Below are 25,359 nucleotides of genomic sequence, written 5' to 3'. Positions count from 1 at the left end.
CCTGACCTTGCTGCCACCCTGCCCCAACCCTCGCGACCCCAATATATGGCAGCAATGCCAGTTGTAGACCAGCTCCAGGGCTTTGCCCCTCCCCAGCAGCTGTTCTTGCTTCAAACCTGCAGATCCGGCTGCCTGGACCACCGAAATCAAATTTACCTAGCAGAGTCGTTCGTGCTCCAGGTTTCATCACTGCCCTAAGACAAGTCACGAACTACCTCTTGCTTATTTTATTTCTTATTTATTTATTGCATTTATACATAGCTGTCAACCTTCCTTTTTTTATGGGAAATTCCCTTATTCCAGCGCCGTTTTCCGCTGCTTCCCGCTGCTATCCCGGATTGTTAGATTCCCGTAGACTGTCCCCAAGACAAGTGAGGCTGCTGATCCTTTATTTTCAAATCTGAAAGTTGACAGCTATGCATTTATATCCCACCTTTTCCTCCAGGGAGCTCAAGGTGGTTAGGCTGAGAGTGAATGACTGGTCCCCAAGTTCACCTAGTGAGCATGATGGCCAAGTGGGAAATTGAACCCTGGTCTCTGCCAGGCCCTAGTCCAATGCTCTAACCATTACACCACACTGGCTCTTCTCATAGTACATAGCTGAACTGTGAAATCTACTCCCCAAGGATGCAGTTGGTGGCCATAAATTTTGTCCCCCCCCCCTAATTTTTATCAAATTTTCTGTTTTACATTTTAAAATATTTACTTAAACAACCTTAAAATATCAATGACTTCCTTCCTCTCTCTCCATGGTTCATTTTGCATAACATAAATCCCTGCATATTTTAAATAAACTAAACCATTCAGTATTCTGTGATTACATCCATCAAAACTTATTTACACAGTTGAATTTATCTTAACGCTGCTCATGTTTTCAAATATGCACAATTTCCCCCTGTATATTCAATAAACATAGTCCAATCTTCTTTAAAAGTATGTTCTTCTTGTTCTCTTATTCTATATTTAGGTCTGCAAGCCATAAATTTTGAAGGCTTTAAAGGGGGATTATATCAATTATATCAATTAACAGAGGAAAATCATTCTCCTAAGCTCCCATGTTTCCAAAATACCGCCTTTCAATGCAATGGCAGCTGGACCACCAACCTCAGTCAGCCTTTAGCCAGACCTCAGTTGCCTGCTGTCTTGCTTATTTCCTGTCTGCTTCTTCCTCCTTAGTGTTGCCCTTATAGAACAAGGATGGAAGAGGATGGAGAACGAAATAAAATCAGTTGGATTTACCTGTCTTTAGCTCTAACACCACCTACTGTTGGCCTCCCTGTTTTCCACCCCACCAGTCCCAATGGGCCCCACGTTTAAAAGATGCGATACACAATGCTGTGTGGATCTAATGTGAGAAAGCTATAGTCAAGGACCCCACACCTAAAGGCAGAAGTCCTCTATGCTGCCCCCCACGTAACAGAAGGGTATTGTTATGTACTGAGTTGAATAGGATCCAAAATGCTGCAGTCTGATTGGTCCTAGAACAATAGGATTCAGAATGCAGCAGTCTGATTGGTCCTAGAACAATAGGATTCAGAATGCAGCAGTCTGATTGGTCCTAGAACAATAGGATTCAGAATGCAGCAGTCTGATTGGTCCTAGAACAATAGGATTCAGAATGCAGCAGTCTGATTGGTCCTAGAACAATAGGACCCAGAATGCAGCAGTCTGATTGGTCCACAGGAGCCACCCAATCCAGCTCCAGGTGGAAGTGAATCCGCAACCTGATTGGCCTACAGGAGAATCCCAGAATTAGCCAATCAGAATTAGCCAACCATTGTGTAAATAATGTATATAAAGCAGACATTCTGGGGGAACGTCCATTCCTCCACACCACTATGATCTGAATAAAGAGCATGAAATCCACTCTATACTCCGAGTATATTTCAGGTATATTCCCTTGTTGTAGAGGAAAAGCCCTTGTTTCAGGGGTAGGCAGGAAATTATCCCCCACTTTTTTATAAAATGGGGAGATGCAGAGAGCACAGGCCAAAATGTTCATTTCAAGGAAGATGCCCAGTTGTGGATACGGAGGGAAGGTGTGTTTTTTTCCTGTGCTTCTTCCCTTTTAGAAAAGCTGCATTAGTTCCCCTTTCCTGAATGATAAATATTTAGGCCAAGCCCAAAGGAGTATTTTTACCTGCAAATGCATTTACCTGTAGCCTCTGTTCCTCCCACTAGAATATCCCGCTGGATTTTCCCATCATCTTCATCCAGAGCAAACCAGCGGCCGCATGGGAAGTTGTAAATACATTTGTTGCCTATGTCCTCAATGATAACCTAGGGCGAGAACAGAGACTCCTTTGAACAACGAGAGGAAGACTGGTACAAGAAAGACACAGCATTTAATAAGGACTTTTAGCTGGATTCATGGGAACAAACACACGGCCCATACTTTCCCTTTATTTATTGTTTCTTGAGTTTGTACCCCACCCATTCTCTGCAAAGAATGGCCACCCCCAAGGGGGGGGGGGACAGATTCCCAACTGGAAAGCCATAGCAAGGCAAAAATATTCTAAAGACAATATTCCAGTTCATAACATCTAGAGGTAGGTGATGGAACTGCCAGTATTCTTCAGCCACCAAATGTCTGGGTAAACAGCAATGTTTTGGGACCCTCCTGAAAGTTAATCATGATGGAGAGAGGTGCACCTCGCTAGGGAGGGCGTTCCACAAGTGGGGAACCACCACTGAAAAGGCCCTGTCAACAAAAGCACTATGCTTTTGCCTGAAACTAATGGGGGAACCACAACCTTCCTTACAAAAATAGAGAGAGCTTGTTGATTTTCTTGGGGGGACTCAGAGGATTGGGTGGCAGCACTGCTAGTGGTCAAGGTGGGTTCAGTCCCACCTTGAGGTAGTTCTGGAAAAGACCTGTTTCTGAGATCCTAGAGAACTGTTGCGAGTCCATATACAGTATTTTTCGCTCCATAAGACGCACTTTTTCCCCTCCTGAAAAGTAAGGGGAAATGTGTGTGCGTCTTATGGAGCGAATGCAGGGGGGAGGCAGGCAGGAAAAGCCCCCTAGAGCCACACACAAGCTCCATGTGGCTCTTGCAGGCTTTTCCCCAGGAGGGAGAAGGGACTGACACAGCCAGTCAGTTCCTTCTCCCTCCTCATAGAAAAGCCCGCAGGAGCCGCGAGCTCCTTAAAGGGTGTGTGGCTCCTGTGGGCTTTTGCAGGAGGTGGGGAATTGCCATAGCCCCATGCAGCCTCTCACGGCCGGAGAGGCTGTGCGCGGCTAAAGAAGCCAAGACAGTGAGCGGGATCCATCCCATTGCCTTCTGCCATAGCCTCACGCAGCCTCTCCCGGCTAGAGGAGCTGTGCGTGGCTAAAGAGGAAGCCAAGACAGCCAACGGGATGGATCCCGCTCGCTGTCTTGGCTTCTTTGCTCTGGGGGGAATAATATTTTTTTTTCTTGATTTCCCCCTCTAAAAACTAGGTGCGTCTTGTGGTCCAGAGCGAAAAATACGGTAAATCTGTACGGAGCTAGATGGACCTACTGGCTGACTTTCTACAAGGCAGCATCCTACGTCCGTAGAGAACAATCAGCTCATCTGCACAAACCTTGGACAAGAACCACCCGGCAGAGCCTCCCTTGTTGTTGTGGCCTATGGTGATCTTCCTCAACTTCCCCAGGTTGGGAGCGTCAAGGGTAAACTTGTCTTCCGCACCTTTCTCAAAATTGTCCTTGTCGTTGTCCAGCCTCCGCTCTCCTGAGAAGCAAATGACATGGAAAGGAAAAGGCAAACAGGTGAGGAACTGTTCAGTGCAGGAATGCATGCGTCAGAGATTTCAGCTGGGAGATTCAGGGTCGGGGCATGCACCTAATCTAGGCCCTTGCATGTGGTCAGCCATCGGAGCCATTTCCAGGCACAAGTTCAACAGGAGCATGCAAATCTGTGGGAATGTTCAGGGAGACAGGAGATAATATATTGTTTAATTATAGCCTTTCCAACTTGTGTTAACAAGTTCTACAATTTAGCAGAGTAACATTTCCCCTTTTTAAACTTGGGCATCCACAATAATGGCAGGACGAGGGTGGCGATGGGGGTTAAACCACAGAGCCTACGACTTGCCGATCGGAAGGTCGGCGGTTCAAATCCCCGCGACGGGGTGGGCTCCCGTTTCTCGGTCCCTGCTCCTGCCAACCTAGCAGTTCGAAAGCACGTCAAAGTGCAAGTAGATAAATAGGTACCACTCTGGCGGGAAGGTAAACGGCATTTCCGTGCGCTGCTCTGGTTCGCCAGAAGTGGCTTAGTCATGCTGGCCACATGACCCGGAAGCTGTACGCCGGCTCCCTCGGCCAATAAAGCGAGATGAGCGCCGCAACCCCAGAGTCGGCCACGACTGGACCTAATGGTCAGGGGTCCCTTTACCTTTACCTGCAATAATATAACTGTGGAGGCTGGGCACCCCAGAGAGAAGCAGTTTGGCTCCACCCTCCACAGCTGACCAGAAAGGCACCCTTATGGGGGGGGGCTTGGACGCAGAAGCAGTCTCTCATCATTTAAACAGTAACTCCATCAACTAAAAATTACAGTTGGTGAAAGGCAATTCTTTAACCTGTAAGGGCACATTGCAAATCAATGGGGCTGCAAATGAACTGCATAATTTGCACTCTTTGAGAGTGGGGGCTATTTTGGTTCTGCTGTGTCTTACAGGCCATGAACAGGGATAGCCTAACTGTGAGGGGTAGCTTTTGTTTATTAAGCCACAAACAACTTATTATTATTTATTATTATTATTATTATTATTATTATTATTATTATTATTATTATCCTACACTTTTCTTCAGCATCTCAAAGAGGTGCCTGCCTTGAGGTACGCCAATATGCAAAATGCATGTAAATTTAATTGATAGATTCATTAATCAATAATCTGCTAAAATGTACGTGCTTAATCAAGTACAATTATTTAATCTGTTGAGAGAGACCAAGTAATTTGCCTCGATAGTTGTTTAATACAGGGCTGAAACGTGCTGTGGAGGGGGAAAAAAACAATTTCTGAAAAATTCCAGGAGGACAGCTGCACTCCTCGTGATGAGCGAAACTTGGCTCTGCGTACTCAACTCACTTGCACTGCATGCCAATCTGGTTGCATCAATCAGCTCTGAGCACCTCACAGGCATTGCAGTGCTGGGAAGAGCAGGAACTGAGAAACAGGGAGTGGGCGGAAAAGTTTTGTGTTTGTTATCCTTTTATCCCACCCTTCCTCCAAGGACGGGTAGATAACTTTTCTTCCCACCTGAGGCCCACATTCCTTTCTGGGCCACAGGCTTCCTGGGGCCACAGGCTTCCTGGGGCCACAGGCCAGTGGTAGGCGGGGCCAGAGGCAAAAGTGGGAGGAGCAATGAATGCAAATTTACCTTTATGCAGCAGGCGAGCTCCTAGGCACACACAAGCACACACCTTTCTATCCAGGAAACCTAGAGTTCAAGGGCATATTCCAGCCAGGCAAAAACACTCAAGGGAAGTGCAAAGCAGAGCTGGTGAAGGGCATCCCCTTGGGAGATGGGGTGTGGCTGGGGTGGGGGGTGATTTGAGGGTTTCCTGAGGGTCGGACAGAGAGATTTGGAGGGCTGCATTTGGCCCACAGGATTAAAGTTCACCTCCCCTGCCCAAGAAGCGTAGGGTGGCATGCAAAGTACGTTCTTGCTCGCTCACACACACACACACAAAATACATATCAAGACTGTTAGAATTCCTGCTCCATGATTGCAGTCATGGGATTGTTGTCTATCACATGATGGTATATGTTTTGACTCCACAGAGTGGGAAGTGACAGAGACAGGATGTTTGTGTTACTGTGTTCCGTGAAGTGGGACTATTGTTCTTTTTCTCTTTGCTGTCTGATTCTAGAGAGAGAGGGAGCCATGTTGCAGTGCTCTGTGTGTGTTAATATGTAAATAAAGTAGATTAGCCAAAAAGCTGAGTAGCTGGGGTCTGTTACGCAACTGCGCAAACTCTGCAGATCCCTAAGTGTGCCAGTGTCGGTTGGCATCGGTCGCTGTGATGTTCGGGCAGAAGAAAGCTTTTGAAGCTCCCAAACGATCAATCAACCAGGAGGGAGGGAACATGCCAGTCGGGCATGTGGCTCTACCAGGGTCCTACTCGAGTGTAGGCTGAACTCCTAACATAGACAACATCCCTGCAAGTTATACTAGGCTAACAGATGGTGATTATCTATCCAGTGAGCTTTATGGCAGAGTGGGCATCTGAACCCAAGTCCCTCTGCTCCTAGTCCAAGCACTGTGCCAGTGTTTCTCAGACTTGGGTTGCCTGCTGTTGTGGGACTACAACTCCCATCATCCCTGACCACTGAGCTGCTAGCTAGGGATGAAGGGAGTTGTAGTCCAACGACAGCTGGAGACCCAAGTTTGAGAAACACTGTGTGTAACCACTATGCTAGCTCCCAGGAATATCCCCAACATCAACACCCCTGTCTCAGAATAACATCTCGGGGGTGTGGATTATTTCATTGTTCATCTGTTTGGTTTGCTGCAGACCAAAGGAAACAGATCCTCACGATATCCTACCTGTGTCTCCATTTTGGCCGAAAAGGTTAATAAAAACATCTGCATCTGTTCCACTGCCACTTAGATCTCCTGTAAAAACTTTGACCACATATTTGTTCACTGCAAAGAGAGAGAGCAAAAACACACAACCTCGTTAACAGGGATACAGATTATTAGATGCATAATGAGTTGGAACTGCAACAAAATATTGCAGTATGGGGTGGTGATCTTCAGGGATGCAGCTCCTCCATTCCATTCCCCTACCCTGATTATATATATTTTTACTCCAACAGTACCAGTTAGCATCCCCCGGCCAAACTGCACTCATCTGGTCGTGTTTTGAAGTTCCTTACTGGCATTAAAAAGAAAAAAAAATATTTCTTTGTTATTTGGTAAACCTCAGGATTCCCTCAAGTCAGCTGATACCTCCATCTTGTGCATCAATAATGCGCCTTTCAGAACCTGGAGAGATGGCCCAGGTGTTGGAAAAGGTTATTTATGTCTGCTACTACCGCAGCTCGCGTTTTGGTAGCCCAAAAATGGAAAAGGAGAGACTAAAGTCCCACTAAAGAAGACTGTCAACTTAAATTGATGGAATATGTGCAGCTTGCGGACCTAATGTATAGCGTAAGAGAAGAAGAACATCATACGTTTAAAGAAGATTGGAATATGTTTACTGAATATATGGAGGAAAATTGTGTTTATTTGAAAACGTGGGCAGCATTAAGATAAATTTAACAGTGTGAAGAAGTTTTGATGGATGTAATAATGGAATGCAGAATGGTTTAGTTTATATAAAATATGCAGGGATTTATGTTGTGCAAAATGAACCATGGAAAGAGAGGAAGGGGAGTCATTGATATTTTAAGGTTGTTTAAGTGAATATTCCAAAATGTAAAACAGAAAATTTAGATTTATTTTTTAAAAAAACTTGGAGAGATGGCTATTAATAAAGATGATGACAATGATTAAAGCAGCCTGAAACAAGACGAGAAACTCGTTCATATGTTAGTGGCTTACTCGTGAACAATAGATCCATTACTCAATGCAAAGATAGTCATCATTTGTACATTCTCTAGACTCCAGCCTAGAGCTGGAACAGCCCAACTTTGCATGAATTTCCAGAATCAATTATAATGTTCTAATCATCCAGTTCCTATGCAATATTTTTCTTTACAGCACTGAACTTTCCTTTCACTTTCAGTCATATCCACAACTGAGCGACCTTTTGGCTTTGGCCCAGCCGCTTCATCAGCTCTGAATCTACTTGTACTTGTCCTCCACTCTTCTTCAGTAGCATGTTGGATGCCTTCCGACCTGAGGGGCTCATCTTCCAGCGTCAAAACTTTTATATCCCTGTTGTCTTTGTCCATTGAGTTCTTGGCAGGGATACTGGAGTGGCTTGCCGGTTCCTGCTCCAGGTGGATCACGTTTGGTCAAAACTCTCCAGCATGACCTGTCCATCTTGGGTGACACTGCATGGCCTAGCTCATAGTTTCTCTGAGTTATTCAAGCCCCTTTGCCACGGCAAGGCAGTGATGGACTGCAAGAAGATCAAACCTATCCATTCTGAAGGAAATCAGCCCTGAGTGCTTACTGGAAGGACAGATCCTGAAGCTGAGGCTTCAATACTTTGGCCACCTCATGTGAAGAGAAAGCTCCCTGGAAAAGACCCTGATGTTGGGAAAGATGGAGGGCACAAGGAGAAGGGGACAACAGAGAACGAGATGGTTGGACAGTGTTTGACCAAACTGCGGGAGGCAGTGGAAGACAGGAGTGCCTGGCGTGCTCTGGTCCATGGGGTCACGAAGAGTCGGACATGACTAAACGACTAAACAACAACAATCATCCAGTAGCAATGGCTTCACAGGAACGGGAGGAGATACAGATGCTCAGCCTCACCTCTTAAAAATGGTCTTCCTCTTCAGGTGTTCTGGCAATAGATGAGATGGCTACAAGCAAGTTGTGAGAGGGAACCATGGGCGAAAGCACTCTGGAAGTTCAGTGATGCATTGCACTAGTTCTAACCACCCCTTTTGGACAATTCCCATAACACAGTGTGTCTGCTCCCTCTGCTGGTTACAAACACATTGGCCAGGAAATGAACAGGAAAATTTCATCAAAGTCTTAATAAAGAAAGACACTGAGCAACGATTATATGCAATCACATGATAGGATGATGAGGGCTGTTCTAAAGAGTCAAACGAATTTGATTGGTTCAGTGTGATGCTATTGGGTTGCAAATGTGAAGACTGCTGCAATCCCTCGATCGGTGAATAGAAATCCTGTATGTATTCTGGAAGTGTATAAAAAACAAAACATTGCTTCAGATGTGGTTCTTCACAGCCTCCTCATTATTGTTGAGGCTGCCTCCTATGTGTATTTTTATTTCAATATTTCACCTGGAGCCTACATCTTTCTCTTTGGGGTTCCTGGGAGGGATGCTTCCAGTCTAGAGACCCCTTTAAATTTCTCCAGCAGCGCCAGGCATGGAGACTACATGTCTGTAAGAAGGAACAGTGGAAGAGCGAGGCAAGTAATTCTTGTGTCTGGAAGGCCTGTGTGAATTTCTCTGCTTCCCTCGGAAGACCTGTTTAGTGGCATCATTGACTAAATCTGGCAGGAAGGAGAGGCTAATTAAGCTTGGACTGGTTCCTAGTTTCACACGCACCCCGACATATTGGAAACCAGAAAGAAGCAGCGGCAGCAGCAGAAAAGAGTCGAAATGCAAACAGATGGAGAAGACTGATTCGCCAGGAATCACGTCCAAATACATGTCTAGGGATCTGCAAAGTATCTTTGTCCCTTCAGCACGCCACAGATTTGTTTTTCGGATTCTTGCAAACAGAAATGGAAGGAAAGGAGAGAGTAATTGCCGCAGGTGTGTGGAACCACTTTCAGCCCGAAGGCCAGATTCAAATCTGGAGAGCTATCCAGGGGCCGCATTCTGGTGATGGGCAGAGCCAACAGCTAAAATGGGTGGAGCTAAAGGCCACTGAAGAGAAAGTAAAGCAGCTAAGCAAAAAAAAAAAAAAAAAACTCAGCTAAGCACAACTAAGAAATTATATATTTTTACTCATTTTCTGTACATCTTCTGTACGTTTGCATTCAATTCCTCCTTAGCCTTAGGGGAAACTGCAAATAAAATAAGTAAAATTCGCATAAAATATATAAAATGGAGTCTCAACCTGAGGGCCGTGGAAAGTGTGGGAAGTGGACAGCCAATCAAAATGATTGACAGGTGACATCAAATTATGTCACGTGATTGGTGAGAGGGCGGAGTTTCCTAGAAAAGGGGCCTGGTAGATTGAATTGAGGCCCACAGTCCAGTGCTGAATTACTGTCCCCCTTTAAAGGTAGCTGTTGCCATCATATGGCCTGGTTGACGCAAGATGAATGACGGTTCTCTTTTAACCATAGTGATAAGAATGCCAGCAACGGGTATTCAGAAGCATTGCTGGGAAGGCAGAGCACAGCCATTGTGGCTAGTAGCACCCATAGCCCTATCTTCCATGAATTCATCCAACCCTCATTTTATACTATATACATTTTGTCTTATAAATAAACCATAGATAAAGAGCATAAAGAGATACTGTTATAGCGGCTTGAAAGCAGCGTAAGGTCGGACATTGTTGTTGAACTTGTTCAAAACATGGAAAACAATACCCATTTTTCCATTTACCTGTTGGGCTGGTTGATAAGTTATTTTATAATACGTTAGCTTAATCCTTGTTACTATGCACCAAATTTTCTAATTCCATTCAGATAGAGTAGGAGTTATCATTTCCCCTCGCCTTTTAGTTATTATAATCTTAGCAGCCGTTATAAAGCTGAAAGCGATTTCTCAATTCTTTTCTGAAACAACCTATTCTAGAAAACCAAGCAGCGATATTTTAGCTTCCAAGGGTATATGATATCCTAACATGGCAGAGATATTAACCTGAACCAATTTCCAGAATATTTCTATCTGAGAACAGTTCCAAGAGATGCGTATGAAATCTGCCTTATTTAATCCACATCTTCAACATTTATTGTTGGCGTTTAGTCGTTTAGTCGTGTCCGACTCTTCGTGACCCCATGGACCAGAGCACGCCAGGCACTCCTGTCTTCCACTGCCTCCCGCAGTTTGGTCAAACTCATGCTGGTAGCTTCAAGAACACTGTCCAACTATCTCGTCCTCTGTCGTCCCCTTCTCCTTGTGCCCTCCATCTTTCCCAACATCAGGGTCTTTTCCAGGGAGTCTTCTCTTCTCATGAGGTAGCCAAAGTATTGGAGCCTCAGCTTCATGATCTGTCCTTCCAGGGAGCACTCAGGGCTGATTTCCTTCAGAATGTATAGGTTTGATCTTCTTGCAGTCCATGGGACTCTCAAGAGTCTCCTCCAGCACCAGAATTCAAAAGCATCAATTCTTCGGTGATCAGCCTTCTTTATGGTCCAGCTCTCACTTCCATACATCACTACTGGGAAAACCATAGCTTTAACTATACGGACTTTTGTTGGCAAGGTGGCATTTACCCGGTCCTTTTAAAGCCGTCCAAGTTGCTTGCCATCACTGCCTCATGTGGCAGTGAGTTCCACAGTTTAACAACACGCTGCGTGATGAAGTGCTGTCCTGAATCTTCCAACATTCAGCTTGGTAGGGCCACAGGTTTTGAGTTTCTGTATCTACTTTCCCCATAAATCATTTTACAAACGTTGATAAGGATAGCAGCTTTAAGTAACGAAGCAACGAGTCCTGGCTTTTCACGCTCACTGCCGTTCCACATAGCCCCAAAGCCTTTCTGCACATTTGAGCTCACATTTGCTGGAGGTATTTGCTAAAGATGCAGCTCTCTGAAAACAGGGCTTTAGAAATTGGCTTTTAGAAATTTAGAAATTCAAACCAGGCAAGGCATCGAATTTGCTGCCTCCATGACTGGCCAACTGTGCCACTGGGCATGTTCAAAGCCATGCGGTTCTCCAACTCCAGCTTGTTGGTTTGGCAAGACCCGCTCAGTGCAAATCAGCCCAGCTGCTAGATGCCTTGCATGGATTAGATGGATGGAAATCAGCAAATGTGAACTCAACCAAAAGACAGCCGGAGCTCATAGAGACAGATCCTTCGCAAACTTCAGCCAACCCACTGTATAATCCTTGCTTATGCTGGATCATAAACTGTGCACTATTGCCCAGCTTTCCAACGCAACCTTCTGCATAGTTGTTTATGCAGGTCCTGAAAGACCTACACTGGCTCCCAGGATGTTTCTGAGCATAATTCAAAGTGTTGGTGCTGACCTTTAAAGCCCTAAATGGTCTCGGTCCATAGCTGTCAACCTTCCCTTTTTTTGCGGGAAATTCCCTTATTCCAGCGCCATTTCCCGCTGCCTCCTGCTGCTATCCCAGATTTTTAGATATCCCGTAGACTGTCCCCAGGACAGGTGAGGCTGCTGATCACTTATTTTCAAATATGAAAGTTGACAGCTATGCCTCAGTCCTGTATACTTGAAGGAGCGTCTCCGCCCCCATCGTTCATCCCGGACACTGAGGTCCAGCACTGAGGGCCTTCTGGTGGTTCCCTCACTGCGAGAAGTGAGGTTACAGGGAACCAGGCAGAGGGCCTTCTCAGTAGTGGCGCTATGGTTTTCCCAGTAGTGATGTATGGAAGTGAGAGCTGGACCATAAAGAAGGCTGATCACCGACAAATTGATGCTTTTGAATTATGGTCCTGGAGGAGACTCTAGAGAGTCCCACGGACTGCAAGAAGATCAAACCTATCCATTCTGAAGGAAATCAGCCCTGAGTGCTCACTGGAAGGACAGATCCTGACGGTGAGGCTCCAATACTTTGCCCACCTCATGAGAAGAGAAGACTGCCTGGAAAAGACCCTGATGTTGGAGAAGATGGAGGGCACAAGGAGAAGGGGATGACAGAGGATGTGATGGCTGGACAGTGTTCTTGAAGCTACCAGCATGAGTTTGATCAAACTGTGGGAGGCAGTGGAAGACAGGAGTGCCTGGCGTGCTCTGGTCCATGGGGTCATGAAGAGTCGGACACGACTAAATGACTAAACAACAACAATAAGGGTGAGAATAATCTCTGGCATATAGAAACTGGCAAAATCAGTGGGGCAGCTGGCATCAAATGTCACCCCTTCTCCATGACAAACAAGCATGGAACATGGAAAGAAGTTTCTGCTTCTTGCCAGTAAGAGGGAAACCTAAAGTTTTTCTCACTTTTGCCTCACCCCGCAAAAAACCCAACCCACCCTCCCATTAACAATGCAATAATTGTTAATTAATCAGATAGGTACTTGATGTTTGGCTAGATTTGTTTGGTTTTATTTAATTGGAGTATACTGAGTTGCTGAAAAAGGTCCGTATACCTGGTAGTTAAAGCTATGGTTTTCCCAGTAGTGATGTATGGAAGTGAGAGCTGGACCATAAAGAAGGCTGATCACCGAAGAATTGATGCTTTTGAATTATGGTGCTGGAGGAGACTCTTGAGAGTCCCATGGGCTGCAAGAAGATCAAACCTCTCCATTCTTAAGAAAATCAGCCCTGAGTGCTCACTGGAAGGACAGATCCTGAAGCTGAGACTCTAATACTTTGGCCACCTCGTGAGAAGAGAAGACTCCCTGGAAAAGACCCTGATGTTGGGAAAGATGGAGGGCACAAGGAGAAGGGGACGACAGAGGACAAGATGGTTGGACAGTGTTCTCGAAGCTACCAACATGAGTTTGATCAAGCTGCGGGAGGCAGTGGAAGACAGGAGTGCCTGGCGTGCTCTGGTCCATGGGGTCACGAAGAGTCGGACACGACTAAACAACAACAACGAGTTGCCAAAACTGTAAGTGTAATGTTTTAATGTATCATATATTTTGATGTTAGCCGCCCTGAGCCCGGTTCTGGCCGGGGAGGTTGATATAAATAAAAAAAATTATTATTCTTTATTATTATTATTTGCTTGGCTGTGGTGCTTCTTCATCCTAATCAGCCCTTGTAATATAACAGCTGCCCAACCATCAGAGTTGTGTTCCTTTCCAGGAAGAATCTAGTCTCTTTCCGATGTGGGAAAAGCTACTCTAAGTTCATCTCCGTTGAACTGACCTTTTAGCCAGCAGAGATGAACTATGATTGACCTAAGTGTTGCGGGCTCCATTTTCACAAGTCTTTGACACCAGGGGGAGGTGGACTCCCTGCTCGTATTACATATACCTATGTAACATGCTCCACATGGTAAGATTGCCGGTGCTGCTTGTGAGCCAACTGCCTGGTTTGTGGCAAGTAAAATGATGGATCGACACTGCGGCAAACTTCACGCTGGATTATTGCTCATTGCCTTTCACTGGGAATTGCTAGGAGCTGCAGTTCTGTAAAGGGCAGGAGAGCATTTCCAAAAACGATATCCGCAGCATCCTCCACAGCAAAGCTAAAATTCCCAGGATTCTTTGGGGGAAGCCAGGAGTGTTTCACTGGTTTGGAAGGGATGCAAGTGTTTGTAATACGTATATCCTTGGAGGAAACCACAGAAAAGAACAATTCCTGAAGAAGCGCGATTGGGCACACATTTGCTCCGAACAGAGTGCCTTCCCCTGATCAACCATCTCAGAACCTACAACCAGCAAGGGAGATCACTGGGGGTTTGCCTGGTTGGCGGTAACTCACGGCAGGGCCTTCTTGGTGGTGGCTCCCTGCTTGTGGAATGCCTTCCCTAATGAGTTGCACCAGTCTCCCTCACTGTTAACATTTAGGAGAAAAATGCAAAACAGTCCTGCTGACCTAGGCTGAAGGTCCTGTCCCTGGTAACCCATAAATTATTAGTTTGAGTATGGTTGCTTTTAGGAATTTTTAAATGTTTTTATATAGTTGTTTTTAGTATTTTAAAATAATTTTTATTGGAATTTTATTTACAACATAATATAAACCCCCCACCCCACCAATACACAACCCACCCTCATTAAACGTGAACATAACATACAGTGAGCATAACATACAACAATACAAACAACGAAATAAAAGACTTCCTTTATCCTGTTCCTGGCCTCCTTATTTACTTCTTATAAACTGTTTCCTTTATGAATAATTATTAAGATTTTTCTAATTGTAACTTAAATATCCACAACGTCTCAGGCAGACATTAATCGAAACAAGTCCAGGTATGTATTTTAGGGCACTGTTTTGTCAAGTATTCTCTGCATTTTCCCCATGCTTTTTGAAACTCTTGTCTAGTGTGATCTCTAATTGCCTCTGTTAATCTAGCCAGTTTGATATACTCTAACAGTTTGCCTTGTCATTCCTTTTTTGTTGGCACAGTTTCTTTTTTTCCAGTTTTTAGCAATTAGGATCCTTGCCTCTCCTGTGGCATAGAGTTGTTTTTAACTTGTTTTAGAAGTTTAAATTGTACGGTCTTAGTATTGGCATGTTTGCTGCCCCTGAGATCCTTTGGAGAAAGGGTGGGATATAAATCTGAGGAGGAGGGCGACCCCATGGCAAAAACCCAACCATACCTCGGTCCAGTATACCTGAAGGAGCATCTCCACCTCCATCGTTCTGCCCGGACACTAAGGTCCAGCTCCGAGGGCGTTCTGGCAGCTCCCTCGCTACGAGAAGCCAAGTTACAGGGAACCAGGCAGAGGGCCTTCTTGGTAGTGGCACCCGCCCTGTGGAACGCCCTCCCACCAAATGTCAAAGAGAAAAACAACTAACAAACATTTAGAAGACATCTGAAGGCAGCCCTGTTTAGGGAAGCTTTTAATGTTTAATAGGTTATTGTATTTTAGTGTTTCGTTGGAAGCCGCCCAGAGTGGCTGGGGAAACCCAGCCAGATGTGTGGGGTATAAATAATAATAAAAACAATTATTATTATTATTATTATTATTATTATTATTATTATTATTATTTAAAGCCCTATACGGCCTAGGACCCTCATACCTACAGGACCGCCTCTCCTGGTATGCCCCACAGAGGAACTTATGGTCTGCAAATAAAAACATCTTGAAGATCCCAGGCCACAGAGAGGTTAGGCTGGCCTCAACTAGAGCCAGGGCCTTCTCGGCCGCGGCTCCAGTCTGGTGGAACACTCTGTCACAAGAGACTAGGGCCCTGCGGGACTTGACATCTTTCCGCAGGGCCTGCAAGACAGAGCTGTTCCACCAGGCCTTTGGTCAGGGCGCAGTCTGACCCCCCTCCTCTGGCAATCTCAGAATTTTGCTTAATGGTTGCCATCAATTTGATTTTAATTAATTTTTATAATGAAATGTTTTTAGAATCGTTGGATTATTTTGATTGTTGTTTGCCGCCCTGAGCCCAGCTTCAGCTGGGGAGGGCGGGATATAAATAAAATTATTATTATTATTATTATTATTATTATTATTATTATTATTATTATTATGAGGCATCTAATCATAAGCCTGCATTTTTATCAAAGCTTCTATATGTTTAATCAGGGCTTGCATTTTAAAAATGAGCTTAAAAAAGGATTTTCAAATGTTTCATGCCAGGCAAAAAAAAACCAGCTGCCTAAAAGAACCTTGGCAAGATGTTTTTCCTCCTAAAACAAGAGGGCCCCATTGATTTATAGTAGAAAAACAATTCTCAAAGTCATAAAAAGGGAGAATTACATATGCTGCCCCAAGGCTGAGAAAACACCATTAGGAATGGGGAAAGATAATACTAATGTGCCTCCCAGTAAAATGAGCCAGATCTTCTTTCTAAGGTTGAAAGGCCAGGAGCAAATGGAAAGAAAAACATTTAGCTAGAAAGAAAGAGAGCATTTTTGGGGAAGTCCTTTTCTAAAGCTGTTTCTTAAACTAAGAGAGTTAAAAAAGGTTAAAATGTGTTAAATGTTGGAAAGGCAACTGGCTTGGCAGAAGAAGCAGCTTCTTCCTATTTTATTTTGAGGCTGGAGAGGAGGGGGAAAGGGGGAGGTGCAAACTGAAGAGGCTTCTTTTAAAAGCTGTGTTTTATTGAGTTCCTTCCTTTTTACTTTGAAAAGCTTTATTCTTTTAAGAGGCTACCTATGATAAATGTATGAAATATATTAGCTTAAATATATTGGCTTAAATGTAATTATGCAAAGGATTTAAGGAATGCTAGATTCTTATTTCATATGGTTGTAAGAGTTGTATTTATCCTGAAATTAAGTCAGCCACCAGCCCCCCCCCCCTGCCGGACAGAAGACGCCATCCGGGCAGTCTTGATATATAGTTGTCAGGCATTTTGTTTAGAAACATTAAATGAAGGAAATCTTTCAATGTTGATGTGAAACTCAAGATCCTTGACATCTGTTGAACATAAAATGTAAGATTAAACCATCTGTTTTAGAAGGCAATAGGGCAAGAAGGGCAAGAGGTGAGCTGGTAATTAAGATTCCATGTAAGATATATTATTACTTATTTGTCATTTATATATAGCTCTTTGTCTCCCATATAAGGGCAAGGAAATGGGTGTATCTTTTGTGGGTGTATCTTTTGTGATTGGTTCTAGCAAACAGCCAATAGGAATTTCAACCAGGCTGATTGGACAGAGGCAGCCACAGGAGGAGCAAAGGGGGCTGGATTAAGGGAATATAAGTGCTGGCCAGAATGGCAGGAGGCCAGGCCAGAGCTTGGTAACCACGTACCACTGAGCCTCTTATTTATTTGTCTGACAAATAAATTACTATTTTAATTTCTCTATTGCTGCGTTGAATATTTCATTCCAGCTAAGCGTTAACCACAAGCAGGGTGCTACATTTTATGGTGCCCTGTGACTCGGATAAGTGGTCTGCTGGAACGCAGCCCCTTCGCCCTACTGGGCAGGGTACAAGAGAGAGGACAACTGCTTACCCAAAGCGCGCACTGGTAATTTTTTCCAGGGGGAACGCAGAAGACTCGTCTGTCTGATACCCTGCTCACTGGCGGCGACGGACCGGGGGAAACAGGGAACCAACCAAGGGTAAGTGCACAAAGGGATTTTTGGCCCTCCAATTAATTGGGAGGAAGAGAAGTCTTGATCAAACTTCTGCGTCTCAGTAAGGGGAAACTGAGTACGCTAGGTGGTTGGGTACATCAGATGGTGATCTGGTGTAGGGAAAGGGAAGGATTGGGAGGTAGAGTGTGGTGAAGTATCCAGCGCATTGTATGTGTGAGAAAGTACAGAGCAATCTGTAGCTGACCCGAGTGTGGAGTGGGCAGTACTTCGGTTCCTAGTAAGGCGACTTCACTAGGCAAGGAAACCCACGAAGCGCGTCTGTGAGTGACTGAGTGGATACTTCACAGGGCCATACAATGGGAGTTGGGGGTTCAAAGGGGGAAAATACACCTCTTGAGGGTATGTTAAATAATTTTAAGAAAGCCTTCTCAGGGGCATATGGTGTCAAAATGACGCCAGAGCGCTTGAGAACGTTATGTGAACTAGAATGGCCAAAACAAATTACTGGATGGCCATCCCAGGGAACCTTTGATATAAATTTAGTAAGCAAACTTTGGACTGATATCGCCAAAGAAACTGGAGGGTGCCCAGAACAATTTCCATATATAGATTCCTGGCTGAGCACATTAAATAAAAATCCTCCATGGATAAGGGAATGCAAAGTCAAACGATGCAAATTATTGGCTGTAAAAGCCGAAGCTAGGAAAGGAATCTTGCCAAATAAACTCAAACCCATTTTTGAGGGGCCAGAGGAAGAGGTGCTTCCACCTCCACCCTATGCTCCACATCGAAGGGAGCTTAATCCAAACACTCCACCAGTTGTAACCCCAAGGCAAGAAACTGGAATGAATAATGGGAGTGGAGTCACAGAGTTTGATTCCTTGATAGATTATGATAAATATCTTCAGGAGGCATTGGAGTCCTATAATAAAGCCCAAGCAGAAGTGGTTATTCCACCTGTGACTCCTAATAGACCTCCATCTACAGTCTCCTTTAGTGGAACAACTGATTGCCCACCCCAAACCCCTGTACATCCAAGTCCCAGAGAAATGTTACAGAAGTTACAGGGAGACCTTGCTCGGTCAGCAAGCAATACAGCCAGGCGTATAAAGCTGCTAAAAGAACGCCTTGCGACAGATACCATCCCCTATGATTTGAGGCCCCTAGAGCAAAGTGAAGAGAAAGGTCACGTAGTAGCCCCTCTTAGAAGAGTATTTGATGCACTTGAGGAGCCTGCGCTGGTTAATGGGCAACCCGGACCACGGCCACCTCGAACTTCGACCCTGCAATATATTCCATTCACAACTACAGATCTGATGAATTGGAAAACACACACCCCATCTTTTGCAGAAAAACCTCAGGCTATGATGGACTTGGTGACTTCAATAGTAAATACTCATAGCCCTACTTGGACAGATTGTCGCCAGCTCCTAAATACTCTGTTCACCACTGAGGAAAGGAGAGACATAATTGAAAAGGCACAGATATATTTGCGTGAGCAGGCCAGAGTGGGAAATATTTATAATGTTGACCGTCATCTCCAAGATAACTTTCCCTTGGAAGATCCTAATTGGGATCCAAACAATGCAATTCACCTGGCCAGACTCACCACCTACCGCCAGACACTTGTGCAAGGTATCCGCAGGGCATGCCAGAAGCCCACTAATATGTCTAAAGTTTCAGAAGTAGAACAAAAACCAAATGAGAGTCCGGGAGACTTTTTAGAGAGGCTGCAAGAAGCCTATCGTATATGGACTCCTTTTGACCCTGAAGCCCCTGAAAACAGCAGAATGATTACTGCTACATTTGTGGCCCAGTGCGCTTCTGACATTCGTAAGAAAATTCAGAAATCAGAAGGATGGGAAGGGATGCTGATGAGCCAAATTATGGCCATTGCACGCCGAGTTTATCGGAATAGGGATGAGGCTGAGAAACAAGAGAAGAAGAAGTGGCAGAAGGAAAAGATGGTAATGCTAGCCACAGCAGTGAAGCAAGACCACCGCCCCTTAAATGGAGGGCGAGGGCGAGGAAGGAATCCACCACTGGGAAGGAATCAATGTGCAAATTGCAAGAAGGAGGGTCATTGGAAGCGGGAGTGTCCTGAACCCCTGAGGTTGGAAGAAGTGCGCCCAGGCCCAGGCCCAGGCCCAGGCTCCGGCCCAAGAAACCAGGGACGGGGACGGGGAATGATCCGAGATGGAAGATATCAGAGACCAGGACAGGGACGGAGTAGAGACAATTTCATTGGACTGGCAGAAGAGGATTTTACCCAAGACTAGGAACGACCGGACTCCATAAAGTTAGGCTTCCAGGAGCCCACGGTCACGATTCAATTAGGGAGCCATTTAATAGATTTTATGATTGATACTGGGGCTGAATACTCAGTACTCCCAGAACTATTGCAGAAAAAGGCATCCAAAAGTGTAGTCATTAAAAGTGCCACTGGACAGTCAGCCAAGAGGTCTTTCCTCCAACCTTTGGAATGCCAGATTGGGGGACATCGTTTAACCCATCAGTTTTTGTATATACCTGAGTGTCCAATACCTCTCTTAGGTAGAGATATGCTGTCCAAATTGCAGGCCCAAATCACTTTCACTCCTCGAGGTCCAGAAATGAAACTGCCATCAAAAGCAGCAGGAATAATTACCCTCTCAGTACCTAAGGAACAATCATGGCGCCTAATGTCAGCCTTGCAAGTCCAACCCACATTGGATACAGAATTAAACAAGCTCCTCCGAACTCTACAGGTGCCACCAGGAGTATGGGCTGAAAATAGCCCACCAGGAATGGCTAAGAATATAGCTCCAATTGTAGTAACCCTAAAACCTATGGCTACCCCTGTATCTGTAAAGCAATATCCCTTACCCCGGCGAGCAGCGGAGGGCATCCAGAAACATTTGGACCGCCTATTAAAATATGGTCTGCTTAAGCCTTGCCAATCAGAATGGAACACACCCCTTTTGCCTGTTCGAAAACCTGGGACAGATGAATATAGGCCAGTGCAGGACTTGAGGCTCGTAAACCAGGCTATCGAGACCTTGCACCCAAATGTACCAAACCCATATACCTTGCTGAGTTTGATCCCACCAGAAGCAACATTTTTTACTGTATTGGACTTGAAAGATGCATTCTTCTGTTGCCGGCTGGCACCACAGAGCCAACCTATATTTGCCTTCCAGTGGGAAGACCCTTTGACAGGAACAAAAGGCCAGCTAACCTGGACAAGATTGCCCCAAGGATTCAAAAATTCCCCAACTTTATTTGGCACTGCCTTGGCGAGGGATCTAACAAGTTACCCCTCAATACCGGGAGAAAAGGTGGTTCTGCAATATGTGGATGATCTTATACTAGCTGCAAAGGATTTTGATACCTGTAAAGAAGGGACAGAGGAACTGCTCCACTTGCTCTGGGAAGCTGGCTACCGAGTTTCCCAGAAAAAGGCACAGTTATGTTTAGAAAAGGTCAAATATTTGGGCTTTGACATCTCACACCAACAACGAGCATTGAGACCAGAGAGGAAAGAAGCTATTTGCCTTATCAAGGAACCTACCACAAGAAAACAACTTAGGGGATTCCTGGGAACAGCAGGGTTTTGTAGACTATGGATACCTGATTTCAGTAGTCTGGCCAAGCCCTTACATGAAAGCACTCGAGGTGCAGAAAAGGACCCATTCGTATGGGGACCTGAGCAGAAACAAGCCTTTTTAGTTATCAAACAGCGACTTATGGAGGCACCAGCCCTTGGATTGCCTAATTCGGAAAAACCCTTTCAGCTGTATGTACATGAACAGAATGGGATTGCAGCGGCAGTCCTGACCCAGAGATTAGGAAGTTGGAACCGTCCAGTAGCTTATTTGTCTAAACAATTGGACTCAGTAGCAAAAGGATGGCCTCCATGCCTAAGGGCAGTAGCGGCCACTGCGAGCCTTGTCAAAGAAGCTGATAAATTTACCTTTGGCCAGACGATGTATGTGAATGTACCTCATGCTGTTCTGACACTCATGGAATATAAGGGTAGTTATTGGCTAACGAACCCAAGGATGGCTAGATACCAAGGCCTATTGTGTGAAAATCCCAGGATTCATCTACGAGTAGTGAATATGCTCAATCCAGCGACTTTGCTGCCCCTACCAGAGGTAGATGATGAGGAATCACATGATTGTCTCCAAATAATGGATGAAGTTTATTCCAGTAGACCTGATCTGAAAGATGAGCCATTAAAAAATCCAGATGTTGTATATTATACTGATGGTAGCAGTTACCTGCATGAAGGTGCCAGACGAGCAGGATATGCTGTGGTTACCAATGAGGAAGTTGTGGAAGCTGAAGCTTTGCCTGCTGGCACCTCAGCACAAAAGGCTGAACTTATAGGTTTAACTAGAGCTCTGCAATTGGCAGCCGGATGTAAGGCAAACATCTATACTGATTCAAAATATGCCTTCTTAACCCTGCATGCACATGGAGCTCTATGGAAAGAAAGAGGTCTAATCGGAGCCCACGGGAAGGCCTTGAAATATGGACCTGAAGTAGAAATCCTGTTAGAAGCAGTATGGGCTCCAGAACAGATTGCTGTAATGCACTGCAAAGGTCATGGACGAGGAAGGGATCCAATAACCAGAGGAAATCATGCTGCTGACAAAGCAGCCCGAGAGGCAGCCCAAAAGCCTGTGGGAGGATTTATAGCAGCCCTCATACCAGAGGTAGTTCCAGAAGAAGTTAAACCTCACTATACCCCAGAAGAGAGGAAGTGGGCTGAACAGGAAAGAGCGGTTGTGAGGGACGGTTGGATGATCCTGCCGGACAATAGGATTTATGTACCTCATCATCTAGCAGGCACAATTGTAAGAAATTATCATGAATCTACTCACCTTGGCGGTACTGCAACTAGAGAGAGTCTCAGTCGGAAGTTGTATATTATTAATCTATCACAATTAGCAACTTGCATTTCACAGAAATGTGTTCTTTGTGCTAAAAACAATCCCAGGCAGGGACCGGTACAACCTCCTGGAATTCAGCATGTGGGATACGTCCCCATGGAAAGCCTAATTGTGGACTTCACAGAGCTGGTCCCTTCTAAGGGATTCAAGTATCTCCTTGTGTTTGTAGATACTCTTACCGGATGGGTTGAAGCTTTTCCCACCCGAACTGAAAAGGCACGAGAGGTAACTAAAAGACTCCTCACTGAATTGATCCCAAGGTTTGGATTACCTAGATGCATTGGAAGTGATAATGGGCCAGCGTTCATTGATCAAGTAGTACAAGATGTATGTCGAGTCCTACAAGTAAAATGGAGACTGCATACAGCATATAGGCCTCAGAGTTCAGGGAAAACTGAAAGAATGAATCGGACTCTGAAAACCCAATTGGCAAAATTAACCCAGGAAACGGGATTGGGATGGGTAGATGTGTTACCCATAACACTGTTTCGTGTTCGGTGTGCACCCACAAAAAGACTTAAGTTGTCACCTTTTGAGCTCCTGTATGGGAGACCGCCCTCCTTTGTTCAGGATATTCCAGCTGACCTTAAACAAATAGGAGACCATGTGACACAGGAACAAGTGCAATCTCTCTCCCGTGTTTTTGTTTCTCTTAACAGGTGGGCCCTCGAGCGCACGCCGTGCAGCATTGCCGAGCCGATTCATCAGTTCCAGGCTGGCGATAGCGTATGGGTGAAAGAGTGGAAACGCGATCCACTTGCACCTAAGTGGCGTGGACCTTACACCGTCTTGCTCTCTACTCCAACAGCGGTGAAGGTAGCTGAGGTGACCCCCTGGATTCATCACTCTCGTTTGAAGAAGTCTGAAGGCAGTTGGACGTGCAAAGGTGACCCCTCTAATCCTTTAAAACTAACTCTCTCCAAAAACCCCTGTATCTAGCCCTACCGGGAACGGGCTAGGTCACGGGCAACATTTGACGACCGGCCTGCTGCAGCCACAACCTGGAAGCTGGCTGACCTGCGCACGCCTGAAGCTTGAGGAGCGTCTGAACCAGCGACTGTGAACGGAAAGATTCTCTAATACAATTGATTGACTGCCCCCCTTGTGGAACAATTATCAGAGATATTACTCATTGGGGATCCTCGGGATATATGTTTTGGTCTTGGTGGTTCCCCATTTCTGTCACTGGGGGAATTATATTGGGGCTAATAATTATTTGCTATCACAATAAGGTAATCTTTTGTGGAAGGAATGCATATACTAGACATCAACATGATTTTATTAATCCTGATCCCTTGGGAAGGGGAAGGGTCCTTGAATCTGACCAAATTGGCTAAATATGGATTCAGCCATGACCACAATATGTGGGTAGGTTTAGCTGAAATGGTAGCTAATGTTGCAAATAGGACCAATTGCCTTGTTTGCTCTCTTGGGCCAGATGATTCAGAGGGAGGTATGCCGTTATTACCGATACCATTAGATGCTATTGGTATGGTAAGCGAAATGCCACACCAAACTGAAATACAGAATTTCCCCGGATGGAACTCAACTAAACCATTACGAGTTATACCTGTACAAGGGGAATTCTGTGTACATAAATCATCAGATGCAGCTGATTCTCCCATGATAGGCTCTTCTCATTGTCACTATACTTGGGATTATAAGAAGAATAGTCATACCTGGGCACACGGTACTACCTATCGAACTCGGAATGCCTTGCCCTGTGCACCTCCTTTTATTCATGCATGGAAAGTGGTGTGGAACATAACTGTGACAGAAGAAGGCAATCTAACATACTGCACTGTGAACTCTCTACCCCTTTTGGTATTTCGCCTTCTGTATTCCCCGTACCAAAAACCTCAGACCCGATGGTTGTGGTGGATATGTGGAGAATGGGCATACAAGAAACTCCCTTCCAAATGGAGTGGGACTTGTTTCTTGGGTTGGGTATTACCACCAATGTGGATTATGCCCACTAGTTCGGCCAGGCGAACACGAAGGAATGCTGATATTTCTCATATAGCAGGAGGAAGTACCCAAAGTTGGAGCGGTACTGATGATTGGCCGCCAGAGCGCATTATAGCCTATTATGATCCTGCCTCCTGGAATCCTGGTGAGCTCATACAAGGGGCACGGGATCCTATTTATAATCTAAATAGAATAATTCGATTGCAAGCAGTAGTGGAACTTGTAACCAATGCAACGGCCCAGAGTTTGAGACTTATTGCACAACAGTTGGATGAAAGTAGAGCCGCCATTTTGCAGCTGAAAATGGGAATGGATTATGTACTTGCCAGGCAGGGAGGCCTATGTGGAGTCTTGAACTTGACAGGGAATGCCTGTTGCTTTAACATTTCTGATAATGGTGAGGCAATCCGTGTGTTGGCCACAAAGATGGAGAATATAGCACATGTCCCAGTACAAACATGGGAAGGATGGGATATGGGATGGCTCACCAATTGGTTACCTAATGTCACAGGACTCAAAGGGATACTATTGTCTTGCTTGTTTTTCTTGACAGTAGTAGTATTGGTTTTATGTATGATGCCATGTATCATTTCATGTTTTAGAAGTACAATTAGCAAGATGGTTTCAAATGAAACTCTACCTCATATCATGGCCCTATACAGAGCTTTACCTCAGGAATATGATGAAGGTCAAGCTATCAAGGACACTTGGGATGAAGGTCCTTGAGCTTGAAAGGGGGGAATGAGGCATCTAATCATAAGCCTGCATTTTTATCAAAGCTTCTATATGTTTAATCAGGGCTTGCATTTTAAAAATGAGCTTAAAAAAGGATTTTCAAATGTTTCATGCCAGGCAAAAAAAAACCAGCTGCCTAAAAGAACCTTGGCAAGATGTTTTTCCTCCTAAAACAAGAGGGCCCCATTGATTTATAGTAGAAAAACAATTCTCAAAGTCATAAAAAGGGAGAATTACATATGCTGCCCCAAGGCTGAGAAAACACCATTAGGAATGGGGAAAGATAATACTAATGTGCCTCCCAGTAAAATG

The 25,359-nt window shown here is 45.0% G+C and overlaps 1 protein-coding gene across 5 annotated transcripts in view; it reads right to left on the bottom strand.

The window, feature by feature from the left end:
* The window catches only part of LOXHD1 (lipoxygenase homology PLAT domains 1), a 198,326-nt gene that overhangs the window by 131,886 nt on the left and 41,081 nt on the right, over window positions 1-25,359 (bottom strand). For 4 of the 5 annotated variants that reach the window (XR_014161414.1, XM_081881330.1, XM_081881332.1 and 1 more), the window contains exons 5-7: window positions 6,540-6,638; window positions 3,569-3,717; window positions 2,157-2,280 (exon numbers count right to left, since the gene is read on the bottom strand). Coding sequence is in view for 4 of the 5 variants with exons in the window: in XM_081881330.1 (XP_081737456.1) it covers window positions 2,157-2,280; window positions 3,569-3,717; window positions 6,540-6,638 (372 nt within the window). In the remaining variant the exon portion in view is untranslated. The remainder of the gene's footprint in view (window positions 1-2,156; window positions 2,281-3,568; window positions 3,718-6,539; window positions 6,639-25,359) is intronic. The other variant, XM_081881331.1, reaches the window with a different exon arrangement.

This window comes from Podarcis erhardii, assembly GCF_964252035.2.
Source record: "Podarcis erhardii genome assembly, chromosome: 11".
NCBI lineage: Eukaryota > Metazoa > Chordata > Lepidosauria > Squamata > Lacertidae > Podarcis > Podarcis erhardii.
This window is presented reverse-complemented; position numbering and strand designations above follow the sequence as displayed.